Source organism: Chiloscyllium plagiosum, chromosome 7 (genome assembly GCF_004010195.1).
Source record: "Chiloscyllium plagiosum isolate BGI_BamShark_2017 chromosome 7, ASM401019v2, whole genome shotgun sequence".
Classification (NCBI taxonomy): Eukaryota; Metazoa; Chordata; class Chondrichthyes; order Orectolobiformes; family Hemiscylliidae; genus Chiloscyllium; species Chiloscyllium plagiosum.
In genome coordinates, this window is record NC_057716.1 from 13868901 (window position 1) to 13890560 (window position 21660).

Below are 21660 nucleotides of genomic sequence, written 5' to 3' on the forward strand. Positions count from 1 at the left end.
CTCGTGGGAGCACGAGGCAGCGCTGATACAAGGAAAAGGTGGGGGGTGGGGCCAGTGTAGTTGCGGAAGATGGACTGTTCCACATATCCTACGAAGAGGCAGGCATAGCTGGGGCCCATGCGGGTGCCCATGGCTACTCCTTTCGTTTGGAGGAAGTGGGAGGATCTCATGGCTGATCTTCCTCAATCAGTGTCCTGTTCCTGCCTTATCTCCATAACCCTTGATTCCACTATCCTTGAGAGCTCTATCCAACTCTTTCTTAAACGAATCCAGAGACTGGGCCTCCACTGCCTTTTGGGGCAGAGCATTCCACACACCCACCTGGGGTCTGGCTGGTAAATGAAAAATTGGAAGATGGGTTGTTTGGAGGGCTGTGCAGTGCCTCCAATACTTCAACTTCACCTCTGCACATTGCTAACAAATTATTTCAATCTGTTTGGTGACTTCCCAAATGACATTGGGATCTTGATCAACTGGGCAGTGAACTGAAAATGGTAGATGGAGTTTAATTTAGATAAATATGAGGTGTTGCATTTGCGTAAGACTAACCAGGGCAGGACTTACACAGTTAGTGGTTCGGCCTATAGACATGACCTATGACTTTCATGAAAAGTACTGATCAACACATCTCAGTCTTAAAATCACCAATCCTAAGGAAAAGACACCTACCATTAACCCTATCTATGCCCCTCATTATTTTATAAACTTCTATAAGGCCAACTCTCAACCTCCTACACTCTGGTGAAAAAAAGTCCCAGTCTATCAAGCCTTTCTTTATAACTCAAACCTTCCATATCCAGCAACATCCTGGTAAATATCTTATGAACCCTCTCCAGCTTGATAATATCCCTTCTATAACTGGGTGACTTTCCCATGAAAAGCAGCATAAATAGGCCAATGTGTTATCCCAAAGACAGTGAAATGAAATCAGAGAACGTGTTTACAAATGAGATGCTTGTATAAGCAAAACGCAGTTTCAGCCATGCCGTAAAAAGATGAATTATACAGAATCTCAGAGCAACAGCAAATTTAACAGATGGCAAAACAAAAACCTCTGATTGTACCGCAGGTTTCATAAACAGTAGATGTCTCCAAACAGTTAATCACTTTTGAAATGTATGAACAGTTACACCATAAAAAAGCAACTGATTTACACATGAGTAATTCCCACAAACAGCAATTAATAACGATTGGATAATCTCTTTTTTGGGCATTGTGGCAAATATTGGACAGAATACCAGGTTGAACTCCCTTGCTTTTCTTTGAAAGATGTTATGTTGATTTGAAAGACATGACAGCGTCAGGTTAACTCCTCAATCAAAAGACAGGACATCCAACAATGCAGAGCTTCCTCAGTGCTGCAGTGTACTGTCAGTCTAGATTTGTCTTCCTGTTTCTCAAATTCAAAGACAGAAGTTTGTCAAGGGACTATTGCTGACACTGTGTAAGGGAGTTCAGAGTGTGCATCGCCAAGGGCCATATCCAGCACCTCAAGAACAATGTTGGAGTTGAAGTGTGGTTACAAGTTTCTTGCAAGGGCTTGAGTAGTACATACAATAGACTTGATGCAAGTAAAGAAGGAAATTTAAAATATAAAATTTTGAGCAAATTACACCTGAAATGTTGGGTAACTTTGAGAATTTGAGAGGACAACAATATGGGTTGAAGAACAGAAAAGAGGAAAAGTACAGTCTTCTTCACACTGGAAGACAGTGGGGGTGCTCCCCAAGCTTTAATTCTAGCTACATTGCCTTTTTGATGTAAATTAATTGCATTAGATACTCAAATACAGAACAAAATTTCAAAATTTGGCAATGATATTGAACTTGCAGGTATGACACATATTGAGGATGACGCCAATCAATTACAATAAAATAGCAGTATGTGAGTAGAATGGACAGAAAAAAGGAGGAACAGAATTTAATGCAATGAAGTGTGAGATGGTGCATTTTGGAAGAAGGGATGAGGAGAGGTGAGATTGGCACAAATCTAAAGAGTGTGCAGTTGTTTGTGCATTATTTCTGAATGTGGCAATGCAGAGAAAGTAGGAGCAGGAGTAGGCCATTCAGCTTGCTGTATGTTTCAATATGGTCTTGGCTGATTATCTAACTCAGTGCCCTGTTCCTGCTTTCTCCCCATACCCTTTGACCTCTTTATCCCTAGGAACTATATCTAACTCCTTCATGAAAGCATTCAATGTTTTGTCCCGAACTGCATTTTGTAGCAGAGAATTCCCCAGGCTCACCAATCTCTGGGTGAAGTAATTTCTCTTCATCTCAGTCCTAACTGGCCTTCCCTCATGTTAAACTGTAACTCCTGGTTTATGACTCCCTAGTCGGGGAGAATATCTTCCTATCAAGTCCTGTCAGAATTTTATAGGTTTCTGTGGGATTCTTTTTCATTCTTTTCAACTCTTTTAAACTGAATATAGTCCTAACTGATCCAGCCTCTCTTCATATATTAGTTCTTTCATTCTAGGAATTGGTCTGTTAACCCTTCACTGCATTCCCTCCATAGTAGAACACAATACACCAGGTATGGTCTCACCAAGGTCCTGTATAATTGCAGCAAGACATCCCTGCTCTTGCACTTGAATCCTCTCACTTTGAAGGCTAATGTACCATTTGCTCTACATAGCGAGAGAGTAGAACATAGAAAGTACAACACAGTACAGGCCCTTTGGCCCTTGATGTTGTGCTGACCTTTTATCCTACTCTAAGATCAAACTAACCTACATACCCTTCATTTTACTATCATCCATGTGTCTTTCAAAGAGTTGTTTAAATGTCTCTAATGTATCTGACTCTACTACCACCGTTGGCAATGCATTCCACGCACCCACCACTCTCTGTGTAAAGAACTAGCCTTTGAAATCTCCCCTAAATCTTCCTCCAATCACCTTAATATGATGCCCTCTTGTGATAGCGATTTCTGCCCTGGGAACAAGTCTCTGCCTATTCACCCTATCTATGCCTCTCATCATCTTGTACACCTCTATCAAGTCACCTCTCACCCTTCTTTGCTTCAGTGAGAAAAGCCTTAGCTCCCTCAACATTTCTTCATCAGACATGCCCTTCAGACCAGGCAGAATCCTGGTAAATCTCCTCTGCACCCTCTCTAAAGCTTCCACATTCTTCCTATAATGAGACAACGAGAACGGAACATAATATTCCAAGTGTGGTCTGACCAGGCTCTGTAAAGGTACAGTAAAACCTTGCAGCTCTTAAACTCAATCCTCCTGCAAAGCCAACACAGCATATGCTTTTTTAACAACCCTATCAACTTGGGTAGCGACTTTGAGAGATCTATGGACATGGACCCTAAGATTCCTGTTTTCTTCCACACTGCCAAGAATCCTGCCTTTAATCTTGCATTCTGTATTCAAATTCCACCTTCCAAAATGAATCACTTCACATTTTTCCAAGTTGAACTCCATCTGCCACTTATCAGCTCAGTTCTGTATCCTGTCAATGTCCTGTTGCAATCTACAACAGCCCTCCACACTATCCATCACTCCACCAACCTTCGTGTCATTGGCAAACTTACTAACCCACCTTCCACTTCCTCATCCAAGTCATTTATAAAAATCACGAAGAGCAGAGGTCCAAGAACAGATCTCTAAGGAACACCACTGGTCACTGAGTTCCGGGCTGAATACTTTCCATCTACTATCACCCTCTGTCTTCCGTTGGCCAGTTAAATATGTATCCAGATACCAAATCTCCCTGCATCCCATGCCTCCTTCCTTTCTGAATGAGCCAACCATGGGGAACCTTATCAAACACCTTACTAAAATGCATATACACTACATCCACTGCTCTGCCTTTATCGCTGTGTTTTGTCACGTCCTCAAAGAAGTCAATAAGGCTTGTGAGGCATGACCTGCCCCTCACAAAGGCAGAGCAGAGGATTTGGGTTCTTGAGTTTTATAAATAGTCATATTATGCACAATTTTACAAACCTCATGAGAGCAAGAATGGAGGCATGTTCCATGGCAAAATAGCATGGACCCAATTTAGACATTCTTTCCAACCGCTCCCTCCTAACAACCGATGCTATTTCCAGTTGTGGCCAGTATAGTTGATTAGTGACAGACCAAATGGAGAGGTTGAAGGGCTAAACATAATTAATGAGCCAGTGGCACAAACTTTAGCAGATATCTGCAAACTCACCCTCAGGGGCACATATAAAGTATGGATTATTGGATAGTCACGAACTGCAATAAGCCAAGAATTAGTCAGCAGAGTTGGAGGGTATATGGCAGGTTTATGAGTGTGTCTGCAGCATGTGTCATCAACCAACGCATCAGGACCAGTGTTGTGGTCCTGCAGGGGGTACAACCAAAGACAGTTTCTACTACTGGAAAGGCCAGATAGTATGGTAACAGATGCCATGGTTATTACCTACAAAGATATTGGGGTATAGAGATGAAGGAGTTTCACTGTAATTGTGTATGGCCTTGATGACCCTGCATCTTGAGTATGTGTATAGTTTTGGTCTCTTGTCTTAGAGGATGGCAATACAGGTTTAGTCGTCAGGTTTCTGGGATGAGGCAGTCATTCCATAAGAAGATATTGGGTAGACCAGGCTTGTAGTCCTGAGCATTCAGGAGAATGAGAGGTATTTCCCCATTGAACCATGCTAAGCCTTGAATGACAAAGCAGACTTGAAGGTCAAGTTGCTTACTCCTGATACCTTTTCTTATAGTCTTATGTCTTTATTTTATCAGGCTTGCTGTAAACTGGAATGTGAAGTTGGCCTTTTCCGTGTGGTGGGCAGATGATATTGTTGGTTGCCATGAACTGGAAGCTCATTCACATGCTTTTGCATTGGCGTATATTGATGTGTTCAAGGAAATTTGCATGAATCCCCACAATATCATAGATAAGCAAGAGATCTCAGTTGTACATTTCAAAAAGCATGTTGGTTTGCATATGTAATACCAATGATGATGTAGAGGTGCCAGTGTTGGACTGCGGTGGATGGTTCAGGAGTCACCAGATTCTAGACCAACAGGTTTATTTGAAATCACAAGCTCTTGGAGCACTGCTCGTTGGTCAGGAAACTTGTGATTTCAGATAAACCTGTTGGACTATAATCTGGTGTCCTATAATACTGTACTGATGAACTTAACTTGCAGTTAGGCACCAGAGACATTGGAAGTTTACTGCACTCTAAGGTGTATATAGGGATCCTCTATAGTTCAGTTCATGTATTTTCACTTGACGTTTATTTGATGATTTTACAAATAGTACAGCCACTTTGCTGGAACAAAACAATATTCTCTTCCTTGATTTTGTAAACATAACTAAATGATCTAGTCTACAGATTACTTTATATTCTTCAGCCTTCTGAGGCATCCAATTCAATTCATTCTAGTGAAGTCATATTCCTAACTATTCTTTTCAGCTACTTGACAATGTTATTGACAGAGTAATTTAGGTGGGTCTGAGAAATAAAAATGCCAGTAAAATCTTATGCGTCAAGGATTTCTGTTTCCTAGAATAGCGTAAATACTCTTGCAACTGGTATCCTGTCTTTTATTCAGAGGAACGTGGGAGAGGACCATAATAAGATTGTGCAGGAACCCTTATGACATTGTGAATGGATGGCACACATCCTAATTACCAAGGGGTTAATTCAACTTGCTTCCTGATGTTATTTTTCAAATATCTGGAGCAAAACAGTGTGTCACTTCCACTTCTCCCACCAAGATTCTAATTGCATTTTAGATTCTTTTTTACTTTTTTAACACATATGTATACATTTTTAAAAAATTGACCATACCCATTTGAGAAACAGATATTGGCTAGCTGTGTATAGTGGCTCAAATACATAGAATGCTGAGGAAACCCAGCAGGTTTGGCAGTATCTGTAGAGTTACATTTCCTTTTAGCTCCGGATACTGGACTCGAAACATTAACTCTGGGTTTTCTCCACAGATGCTGCCAGACCTGCTGAGTTTCTTCAGCATCCTGTGTGTTTATTTCAGATTACCAAAATTCATAGTATTTGATTTTATTTGAATAGACTGGCTCTCCATTTGTCCTGTGATGGTATTGAGACTTTTTTAACTTCTCAAATCATTATTTTATGATTCCTGTCTTTCAGGTAAACTAACTGTAGATTTTATTGTATTAATTGATGTGAAGAAAAGACACTTAGATAAGCACCTGAATAGGAAAGGTTTGAAGGTATATGGGCCACGAGCAGGCAGGTGGGACTAGTTTAGTTTGGGATTATGTTTGGCATGGACTGGTTGTCTGTTTCCGTGTTGTATGACTATGATTACTTATATCGAACCAACTAGGGAACTTGCTGCAAAACAACTGCCAACATTGCTGGCTTATCAACTACCAGACAGGGTGGGGCTAGAATAGGCTAAGTTATCTGCCTTTGATATTTTCCTTCTCTCTGTGGTGAATGCAGACCTCCTTAAACACAGAGCCTTTTACACCTTCAGTCTACAATGCTGCAGTAAATGCTCGATCTAACTTGCTATACACTATGCGTTAACAGAAAATGGGAGCTCTTTCTTTTTTTTATCTCGTTTCCTGTTTCTGCCTTGGGGGAGAAAACAAACAAGAGTCAATAGTAGCATTTGTTAAACTGTTGACCATCTGCTCTGTCAATAAAGTCTCAACTTCTTTTCCTCTTCTTGTGCTGCAGTGACATGGAAGAACCGAAATGAGGACACAAACTTTTCCCAGAAGTACGTTACTGAACTCATCAAGGAAGAGAAACGCAAAGAGGTGGAGGAGGAAATCAGGGTGCAGGTATTGAAGGTGTAGTCCAAAAACAAAACAATCTTGAATTGTGGCAGTGGTGCTCAAGGTCACAAACACAACAAACTCTAGAAAAAGTGTATGGATGGCCTTAGAATTTCCTCCTCTCTATATCGACAGTATAAATCAAGATCAACTGTCTTGTTTTCCACTCTACCTCATTCTTTCCTATTAAACTGTTCAGCACTTAACCTCCATCAATCATCTCTACCTCCTACAATCCAGTTTTTAAAATCTCCAACTTTTGACACACAGTCCCTGGCTCTTCATCCACTCTATATTCCCTCATGTTTTTTTCCAATCTTGACGTGGCTTTTTTTCCTCTCAAAGCAGTCAAGAAATTTCCTGACATCCGAACCCAAGTCAGGAGACACTGCTGGAGTTTCTGTCTGAGGGTGGTAGGTGCATGGTGGAGTCAGGCCTGGTGACCCGAGAAGCAGTGCACATTACAGGGACGGCCTTGTGTGGGGGAATGCATCTTAGTGCAGGTACAAAAGCAACACCTGTAAGGAATTCCTGCCATGAGAAAGAGACAGCAATCAATAATAATCAATATTGTGATAGTTATCCAAATGGTAGCTGATATTAGAAGAATGTTTTCCAGAGGATTACATAGTTTATGCTATTCATTGTATTCACGTTGTAAAGAAGGATTACATTCTACAATACTAATGCTGGAAGCACTTCACAAGGTACTGTTTTCACTCTGATAGGAAGAGTACATTGGCAATCAAGCCTCACTACTCCATGAATTTTAATGAAATGGTTTAGCAAATCACCCAAAATAAAGTTATAGAATTGTAAGAGTCATACAGCGTAGAAGCAGACTCTTTGGTCCAACTCTTCCATGCTGACCAGACATTCCATTCTGACTTAGTCCCATTTGTCAGCGTTTAGTCCATGTCCTTCTAAACCCTTCTGATTCATATACCCATTCAGACACTTTTGTCTAAATATTTCTTAAATATTTTGTAGGTATTTGCCTCTACCAGTTTTACAGGCAGTAAGTTCCGGAATCCCACCAGCCTCTGAGTGAAAAAGATTTTCCTCACCTTCCCTCGAAACCTCTTGCCCCTTATCTTAAATCTATGACCCCTGGTCATTGATCCCTCCACAAAGGGGAAACATTTCCTTCCTGTCTATCCTGTGTGTACCATCATAATTTTATATGTCTCAATCATGTCCTTCCCTCAGTCTTCTCTGCTCCAAGGAAAATAGCTCCAGTTCAGCCAATCTCTCTTAACAACTAAAACTCTCAGCCCAAGCAACATCCTGAGAAACCTCCTCTGCATCCTCTCAAATATAATCACATTTCTCCTATAGTGTGGATTCCAGAGCTGGACACAATACTCTGTCTGTGGCCCAAATATCATTTTGTACAGTTTCAACAGAATGTTGTTGCGCTGAAATGTTAAATTTGTCTTTCTTTTGTTTTCTACAGCGTTATACAATGTCCATCAGGCTTCTCTAATAAATTTGAATAACTGCCATTACAAGCAAGACTTATTATTTATGAAAGTGGCAAAACAAAAGAAAATGAGAACTAAACCACTATTCAGAATTCAACTATTTCCCATTAATCCCATATGTACATAATCATGCAAAGACAAAACAATGCAATACCATCTGCAGAGACCTTACAAATTTGAAAAGAAATTGGCCAAAAGAGTAAAAAGATCCCTTTTTATAAAGGTATGAATTCAGAAGGTGGCATGAGTTAACTCTCGTAGTTCTTTAGGCTCTCTGTTTATAAAATCAAATTCGTGACAGTAACAGACCTTCAGGTTAGATTTCAGATTCACGTGGGAAACAGTTCGGTCCTGATGTTTGAAACTTTTTCAGGCTTTCAAACTACTTCACTGAGAGAGCTTTTAGCTAGTTTTGCTTTAAGATTTGTCTTTTAGTGACTGAGAGAGAGAGAGAACTGCTTTCTGCTGCTATCCTGATCAACAAATGTTCACGTCTAAGCCTGTAAAGCACAATGCAGCCTCAGTCCAAAGGCCATTGATAGGCCACAAAAATCACAGATTCTTGGAACAACTATGGGTTGGGACAGCACACTGATAATGAAGCACCAGTACTCCCAGGACCTTCACAAAACCTAAAGATTTAATCAAATTACTCAAAGTTCTCAATGCTCCTGTGTGATGAACTCAGGTTCATGGAAAACTTGGACCAGAGTTCTATACTTAACAACAGGCTATTATTTATTACAATTAAATACATTTTAATTACAGGCAAACAAAATAAGAATTATCAACTTATAACTTTCTAACTTAAATTCTACTCCTTCTTAAACCCCTACATAAACGTGCAAACATTGACAAATTAAAACATCAATGTTATGGGTGGAGAGAAAAAAATATTTGGGGAACACAGTTAAATAGCATCAGTACACAGGATTGCTTCATCTGTGTCCTTCTGATCTCCTATCAATTTCATCCCAAATCTACTCGGTTCTTCACTGAAGATATAATGCAGCTGGCACATTAAATGTCCAATCTCTCAGTCACTGATTAGAGGCGGCATCTTTTATATGGTGAGCGAGAGTAGCCAGCTATCTTCCAATTCTTTGTTACTTCTCTGCAGAGATAAAGAATGCCACCTTTTTTATATTCTGAAGTCTTTGCTTCTGTATTGATCACGTGCAGGTTGTCCATTTGCCCAGGAGCCAATCAAAGCGTTGTTGTCACGCAGAACATTCCTGGCTCACACAGCTGGTCCTGATTGAAAACCAATCAACAGCCTGACTCTTGGCAAAGCTGCCTTGAACACACACCATTATCACTAATTAGTTCAGCAATCCTCCCCAACTGCTTCAACAGAGCAGCAGTGTTGTTGCAATTCACAATGAGTTCCCTTAGCTTATTTTAAAGCTGCAACATCGCCTTCCATACTCTGTTTGGTTTAAATTTGTTTCCTTTTCCCATTTTGGTCCATAATCTAAAAGTAAAGCAAATTAACAAAATGTGGTCTTTATAAGAATCATTCAGTGTACCTCCTATCTCTCTCAAATGTTCCACTGAACTGTTCTCTTAAAATCCTCAGTGTTACATGAATCATAGCAACTTCCAGGGTGCTGTGCAGGAACATCATGGTGTGGTCATTCACCAACTTCTCATTCAAGAAATGGATGGATGTGGTGTTTATGAAGGTGTCAACTTGAAGATTCAGTGGTCTTTTTATAATAGCAATAGTCTTGTTCAGTTTCATGCCTTTTTCGCAAAACCCTTGATTCCCTTACTGATTAAGAATCTGTCTGACTCAGCCTTGAAAATACTTAATGACCCAAGCCTCAACCACCTTCTGCAGTCAAGAATTCCAGAGGATTTACAACCTTCTAAGAAAGAAATTTGTCCTCATCTCTGTTAAATGTGTGACCCCTTAGTTTGAGATTTGCCGTCTCCAGTTCTAGACTCTCCCACAAGGGGAATGAACTGTTCTGCATCTACCCTGTCAAGTCCTCTAAGAATCTTGTATGGTTCAGTAAGGTGACCTCAAATTCTTTACATTCCAATGAATAAGCCCTATCTACTCAACCTCTTCCCATAAGACAGTTCCTCCATTCCTGGTATTAGCTTAGTGAAACTTCACTGGACTGCCTCTCATGCCAGAATATCATTCCCTAGAGAAGGGACTCAAAGCTGTCACTTGTGGTCTGAATAATGCCTTGTATAGTTTTAGCAAAACCTCCCTAATTTTAAAATCTATTCCCTTTGAAATAAAGGCCAACATTCCATTTGCCTTCCCTATTACCTGCTGAACGTGGATGCTAGCCTTTTTGTGATTCATGGCAAAGAGTCCTAAATTCTTCTGTTCTGTAGCATTCTGCAGTCTTTCTCCATTTAAATAATATTCAGTTCCTCTATTCCTGCCAAAGTGCATAACTTCATATGTTTCCAAATTATTTTCCATCTGCCAAGCTTTTGCAGACTCTCCAACCTGTCTGTGTCTCTCTGCAGACTCTTTCTGCCATCCTTCCCACCTATTTTTGTGTCATCCGTCATCTAGGCTTCTGTGCATTCACATTCCTTTTCAGAGTCACTAATATATATTGTAAGCAATTGTGGCCCCAGCATGAATCCCTGTGGCACACCACTAGTTACAAGTTAGACAGGTTACACTTAATATAGAGGGGCACCAATGTCCAGGGCAGAAGATTTGCTAAAGCACTTTGGGAGGGTTTAAATTAGTTTGGCAGGGAATGGGAACCAGAGCTACAGATCAGAGGAGAGGGTAGTTATCAGAGGATCGGGCAGAAATAGAATGCAGAGAGCCTATTAGGAAGGATACACAGTTGATAAAACAAAAGGATGGGCTAAAGTGTGTCTGCTTCAGTGCAAGGAGTGTCAGGAATAAGAGTGAAGAACTTAGAGTAAGGATCAGTATTTGGAACTACGATGCTGTGGCTTTAACGTAAACACAGGTTCTGAAATGTCTGGGTTTATCTACTTGAAGAAGTTTTTAAGTGTTTTATTTTTTAAAATACTTGTACAATGAAAGGGTAGTGACCAGATCTACCAGCTCAGCTTTTCTCTATTTGTTATGGTTTGGTTTTAGCAAGCAGTCAGTTTTTGAGGCTGCTGGTGAAAGAAACAGCTCCATGCTAGTTCTCCCTCTGTCTAACATCTCTCCTGTAATAACCTGTGTTTGATTTTACCTTTCTTTGCCAAAGGGGTCTTTATGAGGCTGTTGCAAGTATTTGCAGCAGTGTCATTAAGTTACGAAAGAGTTTTAAATAGTTAACTTATTCTATGTTCTCTTTTGTTTGTGATTCATTTGGTAGTAATGCGAATAAATTCTGTTTTGTTTAAAACTAAGTGGTTGGGCCAGCTGCATCACTCCTGGAATATCCACTTTACACCTGCTTAAAACATCTTGAAAAGTTAGGGTCTGGACTACCTTCTTGAAATGTTTTGAAGGGATCTGGCCTAGTCCAGATTCCATTGGTTGTATATTGTTTATGGCAATGTGCAGCGTGATCCAGGTATGAGAAAATATTGGCCTACAAATACAAGAATAAAATATGTTCTTGCACTACGCAAAGATTTTGTTCAAAGATAAATACATGAGGCTTCTCCTATCATGTTAGTTGTTCTTAGTCCAAAGGAGGTAAAAGTATAGAAATGCTTTAAATGAAAGAAAAGCAAGACTGATCATGCACATACTCATGAAGTATTGGATAAAATGTGCTACTGTCATAGCTTGCTTATTATTTCCGCAATTAATAAATTAGTCAATTTGTGAATTTCTTTTTGAATTAATTAATGATTTCTGAACAATGATCTGGAGAAAGCTTGTGCCAATAGCTTTTACTCCTGTTCTTAAAAACTCTTCAGTTCTTCCTTTCTGACTCGTATACACAAATTCTTGAGCCCCAAACTCAATTGTCTAACAAATATTTATTCATTTTCACAAATATTTGTAAAAAAGTGTAATTTGTTAGCCCTCAAATTGTAAACCTGACATGGTTGTTTAATAACACAGATTGCCACATTGGATCTATTGATAAGTAGCGCAGCTTAAATCCCACAGGAAGTGGCTTCAATTCTATTTACCATTTACAGCTTCTAAATCTGTGCCAAATTTCAAGTCTAATCTTGTTTACTTTCAGCTGCCATCTGCAAGGAATAACAAGATAAAGGCTTCTTTTTCCCACGTTTTAGAGATATTTTAATTTTTTGATTCAAAAAAGACATCTTAAGCACATATCATTATTCTAACAGAGTTATCTGAAGTCACTGGATCTTACAACATTGTTTTCTTACACACGGTACTGCTTTTAAGATTCTGATATTTATTCACCCTGGCATGATTTCTTTTAAAGTAGCTGGTGGAACATATCAATATCTGAGTCATTGAGCTGAAAACTTGACCTCAGTGTGAGAGGACACCCATAAATATTTTCAGGACAATACTGATCCAAAATTTTAGGCTAACCCACCCAAAAGGCTTGGATTTGCTTACCATTTTACAGCCCACCAGGTTTGGGTGGTGTGTAAAATAGGTGGCTGTATCAATCCTATTAGCTTAGTCTTGGATTAAGTTGAAATTGCTTCCTAAATAGATAGAAATAGGAATGACTTTGTGGCAATTCCTAATCCTATCACTTTAAAGAGAACTTGAGAAAATATTTGTTGAGGAAATATGTGAGCTGAATTGTTTTCTTGATTTATTTTTCTTTGGCACAATTAATCAAAATTTGGAGATCGTGGAATTTTAATTGGAACTCACGTTCAATGCAAGTTGAGTTTCTGCAAACTGTTGTACAAATTTTATAAACGTTATGCTAAGAGCTTACCCCACCCAAAGAATTAGGAGGCACACCCAGAACAACAATGAGCCCCCCCTTGCGCTTTCAGACATGAGCTAGATATGATGAATGAGCTTCTGTGCTGATAGTTCTATTACGCAATGGCTTTTATAACTGCACCCTAATAAACTAGAAAATGGTTTTGTATATTTTTTAAAAGTCGTGTCCTATAATTTAAAACCAGGTTACTCTCCAATTGTAGAGTATTAATATTGCGTATTTTGGGAGATAAACCCATTTTCAATCACTATTTAATTTGCACCTAGCAAACAGTTTTGAATATTTTGTAATAGTCACATTCAATCATTTAAAATCAGTGTTGAGAGATGTGTTATTGAGATATGCTGTTCAAGCATTTCATCTTACACTAATCAAGATAGATGCACATATACAAAATTTTAAAGGGGCAACAATTTATACTGAATGAGAAAAAGGATTTTTCTTGATTGAGACTTTGCCATAGAGAATGTATTAGGGAATAATTGTTCCCCAACTTGCATTTAAATTTAAAAAGGCAACTTGATTAGTAGATGTATTGCCATGGGTAATGCACCAGAGAACAGTTGTACCCCAAATTTTTGTTTAATTGAAAGAACACAATATTTGGATACATTATTCTTCTTAACAGTAATATCATTGCAGGTATGATGCCAGAATATGTCCTCATGACTGTTTGATCATAGCAAGCAGTATGTCACTTTGGCTGTTTGCAACAGGCAGAATACTGATTATTGTCAATCAGCCTGTGCTCACAGACTTCAGAACATCTCAAACACTAAACATGATTCTGGGAATTGGAAGCACTTATTGAACACTCCTGAGTCTATTCAGAATTGAAAAGAAACAATTCAGCTTATCAGTTGAGCTTGCGCATGGCTGAATTATGCTTGCCAGGAATTACTTATAATAATATTCAGCACATTGTTCCTTGCAAATACCACTTTGAAATGTGAAGTTCTAACCATCTGCATATAAAGTGTAAAGGTGGGAATTTGTGTGACAGCATGTCAAATATTATAAGCAGTTTTGGTTTCCTCATTGACAAAATGCTTCCAATTTGTCAGAGGCTGTTCAGTTGAGATTTACTCGATTGATCACTGAAATTAGTGGATTATCTTCTGTGGAAAGATTGGGCAGGCTGGGCTTGTTTTTACTTGTGTTGAGAAGGGTGAAGAGTGATTTGTCTGAATCTTATCAAACGTTAATGGTCTTGATGATGTTTATTCATGGGGGTGAGTTCAAAACTAGGGGGTACAGTTTTAAAATTAGGGTCACCCTTTCAGGACAAGGATGAGGGTTTTTTTTTTCTCTCTGAGGTTTGTGCAATTTTGGAAGTCTGTCTCAAAAGGCAGTGGAGATAAGGTCATTGATTGTTTTTGAGGCTAGGGTGGAGAAATTCTTAGTGATTACTCAGGATAAATAGGAATGTGGAATTCAGAACACAAACAGATTATCCATGGTCTTACTGACTGGCAGAGCAACTTTGAAAGGCTGAATAGCCAACTTCTGCTCCTAATTCATATATCTGTAGAAGTGCAGGGCATTAGAGGGCAAAATCTACATTGCAAGACCTGATTACTATGTTAAAATATTTGTGAATATTTTAGATATAGAATCCTTACAGTGTGGAAACAGGCCCTTTTGCTCAACAAGTCCACACCGACCCTCTGAAGAGTACCCCATTCAGACCAATTCTCCTACTGCTCTACATTTACCCCAGACTAATACACTTAATCTACACATCTCTGAACACTATGGGAAATTTAGCATGGCCAATTCACCTGACCTGCGCATCTTTGGATTGTGGGAGGAAACCGGAGCACCCAGAGGAAACCCATGCAGACATGAGGAGGATGTGCAAACTCCATCCAGTCACATGATGCAAGAATTGAACCCGGATCCCTGGTGCTGTGAGGCAACAGTGCTACCCAATGAGCCACTGTGTCACCTAGATTTTTAAAAAAAATTCTGGCTTGTTTTCTTCTAAGGAAACTATTAAACATCTCCAAAAAAACTGTTTTGCACAAATTGGAGACATTTTCCCTGCCTTCACTCACACCCCTCACAAATCCAGCCTGTCAAGGAATGCCTGTTTTGCCTTATAGTCTTACAATAAATTAATAGAATGGTTAAAGGACAGAAGGAAGTCATTTGGTGTTTTGACTGACTTTCTGCCAAAGAGGCTCAGCTAGCCCCATTCAACTTGACCTTTTCCTTCTCCCATCAGGTGCTTATCCAGTTTCTTTTTGGAAGTCATGATTAGACTCCCAATCCTAACCACCCATTTCTGTATACGGATCAACTACAACCATATACATTTATGTGGAGGCCCACCTCTTCCGCACTAATAGCCCTTCTTTTAAAACTTGCTGTCTACACCCTGTCAGGAAGACCTCTATTCTGATGTGCTCCAGATCTCGCATTGTTTGAGTGATGATCACCTCTCCTATTGGCATTACCAGTTATCCCTATGACACAGGTATGCCTCCCATTATTCCAGTTTATTAGATGTCAAATGCAGAGGAAGCCTATTAATCAGTTGCCCTGAAGATGATTGCTTCAGGTGGGCAGATGATTGCTTCAGTCAAGGCCTCTTCAGGATCTGCAAAAAAGTCCCAATGCCATTAAACTTTAAAATCCAGAAAATTCCTGCCAACACATCAGTTTCAGGTTTTGGTTTATTAAGGGTGCTTATAACTTTCTTGCTTTTGTGCCTCTGTTTATAAAACTTATGATCTTTGATGCCTTTTGAGCCACATTCTGTCACCTTTAATTGTAAGGGCTACAATCTTTTCAGCAAGCTTCCTTTCAAATGCCTTTCAAATGTTTTTGTGTGTAACACAAACATTCACGGAACTATTTTTATCACCTTTCTCTGTTTCTCCATCAAAAGAGTTCAAAACGCTTGTTGAGCGCATACTTTTCCAAATGAAAGTTTCTTTCATTCTTGATAATTAATTTCCAATAACCTCCTCATCACCAACAGTCAGCTGACTCACCTTCACATTAATGTCCCCATTATACTGTACCCAGATATCCAGAACTCTCAGACAACCCGTATTCAGAAAGGTGTCTCCCTGCTTCACGAGGTAGTTCTCCAACATGCCAATAGTCCAAGATTCAAAAATGAAAATAAGAATTGTGTTTTCCTGAAGATATTACAAGCAAAGCAACTAACTTATCATGGGTCGAGGGTGTGGTGCTGGAAAAAGCACAGCAGGTGGATCGATGTTTTGGGCATAAGCCCTTCAACAGGAAGGGCTTTTGCACGAAACGTCGATTCTCCTACTCCTCAGATGCTGCATGACCTGCTGTGCTTTTCCAGTACCACACTCTCGACTCTAATCTCCAGCATCTACAGTCCTCACTTTCACCTAGCTAACTTATCATGACTGGGTAGATTCCCTCACTCCAGAAACTATTTGTTTGGTTGCCTCTCCCTCTCTCTGTCCTTTTGATTAAAATCTCATTGATGGTGATTATGAGCGGTCCTGGCTGCTTGTTTTTAAAATGCACTTTTATCTTGTGGCAGTTGCTGTAACATTTCTCATGTAACGGCACCCACCCATTTCCCATGCATGCTGGACACTGGGGAGATTATTGTAATTTCCTAAATTGTCTCTTTCTTGGACAGAGATATAATAACGACCACTGGTCCTCCAGTGCCACTGATATACCCAATGATAATTGAAAGATTTTGATCAATACCTCACCTATTTCTCCCTTAGCTTCTTTCAGCAATCTAGAATACAGATCTTGTCCAAGTGACTAATGCTAATCATTTTAGTACACCTTCTTTATTTGTAACAAGTCTGTCCATTTCCTCTTAACACAACCTTCTCTTCATTTGCTTGATAAGTGGTTGAATACACACACTGACCTCTTGGGTTTATAAATAGTGGAGTAACATATGGAAGCAAAAATATCAAGTCAGAATTTTTGAAAACACTGCTTAGGCCTCATGAGGAGTACTGCAGAAAGTTTTGGATTCTGCACTTCAAGAATAAATGAAAGATCGATGAAAGACTTCAATTCTGAGGAGAGGTTTGGAAATGTTAGAACCATTCATCTCAGAACAGGGCAAGGTTAAGAAGTAATCCAGTAAAGATTTTTAAGATAATGAGGGAATTTGCAAGCATAAATATTAAAATTAGAACTAAAGGTTACAGTTTCAGACTTACCAGCAGAAGATTTCAGGGCGTGATGAGAAATCTTTTCAAACATCAAGTTGTCAGGATCTGGATAAAATCTTCCTGGAAAGTTTGTGAAAGCTGATCGAGTAATAATTTTAAAAGGGAGTTAGACAAGTCTTTAAAGATAAGGAAATCACAGGATAAGGGAGAAATCTTAATAAAAAATGGGATTAAACACAGCTGCTTTCTCACACATCAATGGCATTAGTAAAGTTAAATATGTTTTTCATTCTTTCCCGGATTTATTATGTCAGCCAATCCGTAAGGTTCTGTGTTTTAGATATACTGCAGCCTAACAGATTGTTGAATTGCAAAAATCTTCACTTAAACTTGGTAAGAGCATTTTAACTACTTTATTCTCCAGACTGAACTTGAACACTTGGAAGCATCTAAAATAGGTTCCTTTCAAAATTAATAACGCTCCCCTCTTTCTTCTCCCTATAAAGTCCAGAATTTATTGTGGCATGCAGGAAGCAGAATCAAGTTGCATAATTCATATCTCTGCTCACAAGGAGTGCCATCAGTTTTGATGACTCCATCTTCTGCAGGGGGCCCTTAGTGGTGTCCAACCATTTCCTGCACTTCCCTTCCCTCAGAGAGGATTACCCTTGTCCTCAGTAACCACTCCAACAACACTTACACCCAAAGGATCATTAGCTGTATTTCTGCCAACTCCAGCAGAATGTGATCAGCGGACACATTTTCCCCTCCCCTCGCTTGTCAGTATTTCACAGGGGCCGTCACCTCTAGGACACCCTGGTTCATTCCTTCTCCACTCCCAACACCTCCCCACAGCCCCCAAGGCACCTTTCCATGCTATTGTGGAAGGTATAACACCTGCCTGTTTACCTCCTCTCTCCTCACTACCCAAGGCCCGAGACACACCTTACAGGTAAAGCTCACAATGTGATCTGCTCTACATTGGGGAGACAAAGTGTAGACCGGACAACTGCTTTTAGGAACACCCACATTCTGTCCTTAGAGAGTGACGCTTCAACATGCCATCTTGTTCCCTGGCCAACATCCCTGTCTCAGGCTTGCTGCAGTGCTCCAGTGAGGCTCAGCGCGAGTTGGAAGAACAGCACCTCATTTTCCACTTGAGGACGCGGCAGCCTTCAGGACTCAGTATCGATTCAATATTTTTAGTACCTGAACACCTCCTCCCATGTCCTTCCTTCACCCGCACCTACCAGGCCTTATTATCACATGGGCTGCTCTCATCACATCCAACCCATTTTCACTCACTAATGGTCACCATTAGTAACTTCTCATTCTCCCTGGATCACCATTACCCATCGCTTTGTCTGCCTAGTTGCTGTTCTCTCCTTCTGGGCTCCATCTCCATCTATTGTTTACCAACAATGAAGAAGGTTACCTCAGAATACAATGGAATCTTGATCAGATGGGCCAATGGGCCGAGGAATGGCGATGGAGTTTAATTTAGATGAATGGGAGGTGCTACATTTTGGAAAGGTAAATCAGGGTAGGACTTATACACGAAGTGGTAAGGTTCTAGGGAGTATTGCTGAACGAAGGGACCTTGTAGGGCAGGTTAATAATTCCTTGAAATTGGGGTCACAAGTAGGTAGGATAGTGAAGAAGGCGTTTGGTATGGTTGTATTTATTGGTCAGAGTATTGAGTATAGGAGTTGGAAGGCCATGTTGCAGCTGTACAGGATTGGTTAGGCTACTATTGGAATACTGCATGCAATTCTGGTCTCCCTTCTATAGGAAGGATGTTGTGAAACTTGAAAGGGTTCAGAAAAGATTTGCGAGGAATTTGCAAAGGTCGGAGGGTTTGAGCTATAGGGAAAAGCTGAAAAGGCTGGGGTTATTTACCTTGGAGCTTCAGAGGTTGAGGGGCAACCTTATAGAGGTGTATAAAATCATGACGAGCATGGGTAATAGCAAAGTCTTTTCCTTGGGATGGGGGAGTCCAAACCTAGACAGCATAGGTTTGATGTAAGAGGGGAAAGATTTAAAAGGTACCTAAGGGGCAACTTTTTCATACAGAGGGTGGTGCAAGTATGGAATAAGCTGCCAGAGGATGTGATGGAGACCGATACAATTACAAGATTTAAAAGGTATCTGGATAGATATATGAATAGGAAGGGTTCAGAGGGATATGGGTCAAATGCTGGCCAAAGCAATTCGATATATTTAGGCTATCTGCTCGGCATGGGATGAGTTGGACCAAAGAGTCTGTTTCTGCGCTCTATATTTCTATATCTCTACTCCTCCATCCCCTGTCTTCAGCACCTTTTCCTAGCTACAGTCAGTTCCGAAGAAGGGTCACTGACTCAAAATGTTAACTCTGTTTCTCTCTCCACAGATGCTACCCGACCTGCTGAGTTTTGGCAATTTCTGACTTTTTTTTCTGTGCTCACAAACTGAATTCTTCATTTATTATCATAAGCATATCATGAAATGTAAAATAAAAATAGAAAATGTTGGAAATGTAATTGGTTTCAACGACTATAAAGACAAATAAAAGACCTACTAATACTTCAAGCTTTTCTTAAAACAGTTGCATTCATTTAAACTTGAGTCCTTCTATAAAATAAAGATGGGACAGAAAAACATCAGGTAATGATGCAGTGTCATAGGAGTCAGGTTTCCTGTAACAATGTTGCAAACAATTTTACAAGTTATGGAATGTCCTTTTCCCTCACCAAGGTTTGCTGTTTCCTGTGGTCAGCTTTCCTTGACTGTATCTGTCCTATGTAATCACACCTCCACTCTCCTGCTTTACAGTGACAGACTGTCTCTTATTGTCATTTTCCAAGCACATCTCCCATTTCTATTATTTACAATGTAATTCCATTATTAAGCACGCTTTTTTCCTCCATTCCCTTCTGTGGTTCTGCAGGAAACGTTCCAGTAACATTAGACCTCCTGATTTTCCGGTTTCTCTTATACATCTTCAGTTCTGCTGGTTTCATTTAAATTTTGTTTTTCTTAATATGTTTTTGATGTTTTATCACATTATCCTTTCTTATCCCTTTTGCATCTTTATAACTTGATTCTAAAAGCCTTTTATGAGCTATTCACAGGGGCCTTCTTGTGGTGTAGTGGTAGTGCCCCTACCCCTGAACCAGGAAGTTTGCGTTCAAGTCTCACCTACCCGAGATGTGTGCAATAACATCTCTGAATAGGTTGATTAGAAAAGTAATGGTTAAACTCTTTTAAATAACTATTGGTGATGAATAAACAGACTTTAAAATGGGCTTTTACCCATTTGTCTTCCCTTTTTCATTGTTTAAAAGCCAGATGTTTGAAACATGTAGAATTTACATGTAACTCTTTTTCTCCAGGTGTTGATTGATTTTAGTGTATACCTAACAATTTTTTTGCTTTATTTAGTTTTTTTGATCTATTTAATATTATATGCATGCATATTCATTTATCTATATATGCATATGTGGAATGTAATCTTATTCTGAAGCAGCTCAATCAGAACTTATGTATGAAGACCCAGTGATCTGGTGAAAGTTTAATTAATACCATATATGCTCTTTCATATTACAGGTAGATGAGCTAATGAGACAGGAACTGAAGAATTTAAAACTAGCAGTGGACAGGGATAAAGGTTCAAAGAAGAAAGGTGGGAAGAAGGTAAGGGACTGTTGCTGAACAAAGAGACCTTGGAGTGCAGGTTCATAGCTCCTTGAAAGTGGAGTCTCAGGTAGAAAGGATAGTGAAGAAGGTATTTGATGTGCTTTCATTTATTGGTCAGAGTATTGGGTACAGGAGTTGGGAGGTCATGTTGCAGCTGTCCAGGACAGTGGTTAAGCCACTTTTAGAATATTGCGTGCAATTCTGGTCTCCTTCCTGTTGGAAGGATGTTGTGGAAATTGAAAGGGTTCAGAAAAGATTTACAAGGATGTTTCGAGGGTTGGAGGATTTGAGCTATAGGGAGATGTTAAATAGGCTGGAGCTGTTTTCCCTGGAGTATCAGAGGCTGAGAGGTGACCTTATAGGAGAAAATGAGGTCTGCAGATGCTGGAGATCAGAGCCGAAAATGTGTTGCTGGAACAGCGCAGCAGGCCAGGCAGCATCCAGGGAACAGGAGAATCGACGTTTCGGGCATAAGCCCTTCTTCAGGAATAAGGAAAGTGTGTCCAGCCGCAGCAGGCCAGGCAGCATCCAGGGAACAGGAGAATCGACGTTTCGGGCATAAGCCCTTCTTCAGGAATAAGGAAAGTGTGTCCAGCAGGCTAAGATAAATGGTAGGGAGGAGGGACTTGGGGGAGGGGCGTTGGAAATGCGATAGGTGGAAAGAGGTCAAGGTGAGGGTGATAGGTCAGACTGGGGTGGGGGCGGAGAGGTCAGGAAGAAGATTGCAGGTTAGGAAGGCGGTGCTGAGTTC

General features: G+C 39.9%; 1 protein-coding gene across 6 annotated transcripts in view; it reads left to right on the plus strand.

Moving 5' to 3' along the window:
• The window catches only part of iqca1 (IQ motif containing with AAA domain 1), a 164276-nt gene that overhangs the window by 82958 nt on the left and 59658 nt on the right, over positions 1–21660 (plus strand). For 5 of the 6 annotated variants that reach the window (XR_006312075.1, XM_043693071.1, XM_043693074.1 and 2 more), the window contains 2 exons: positions 6670–6785; positions 20820–20906. Coding sequence is in view for 5 of the 6 variants with exons in the window: in XM_043693071.1 (XP_043549006.1) it covers positions 6670–6785; positions 20820–20906 (203 nt within the window). In the remaining variant the exon portion in view is untranslated. The remainder of the gene's footprint in view (positions 1–6669; positions 6786–20819; positions 20907–21660) is intronic. The other variant, XM_043693070.1, reaches the window with a different exon arrangement.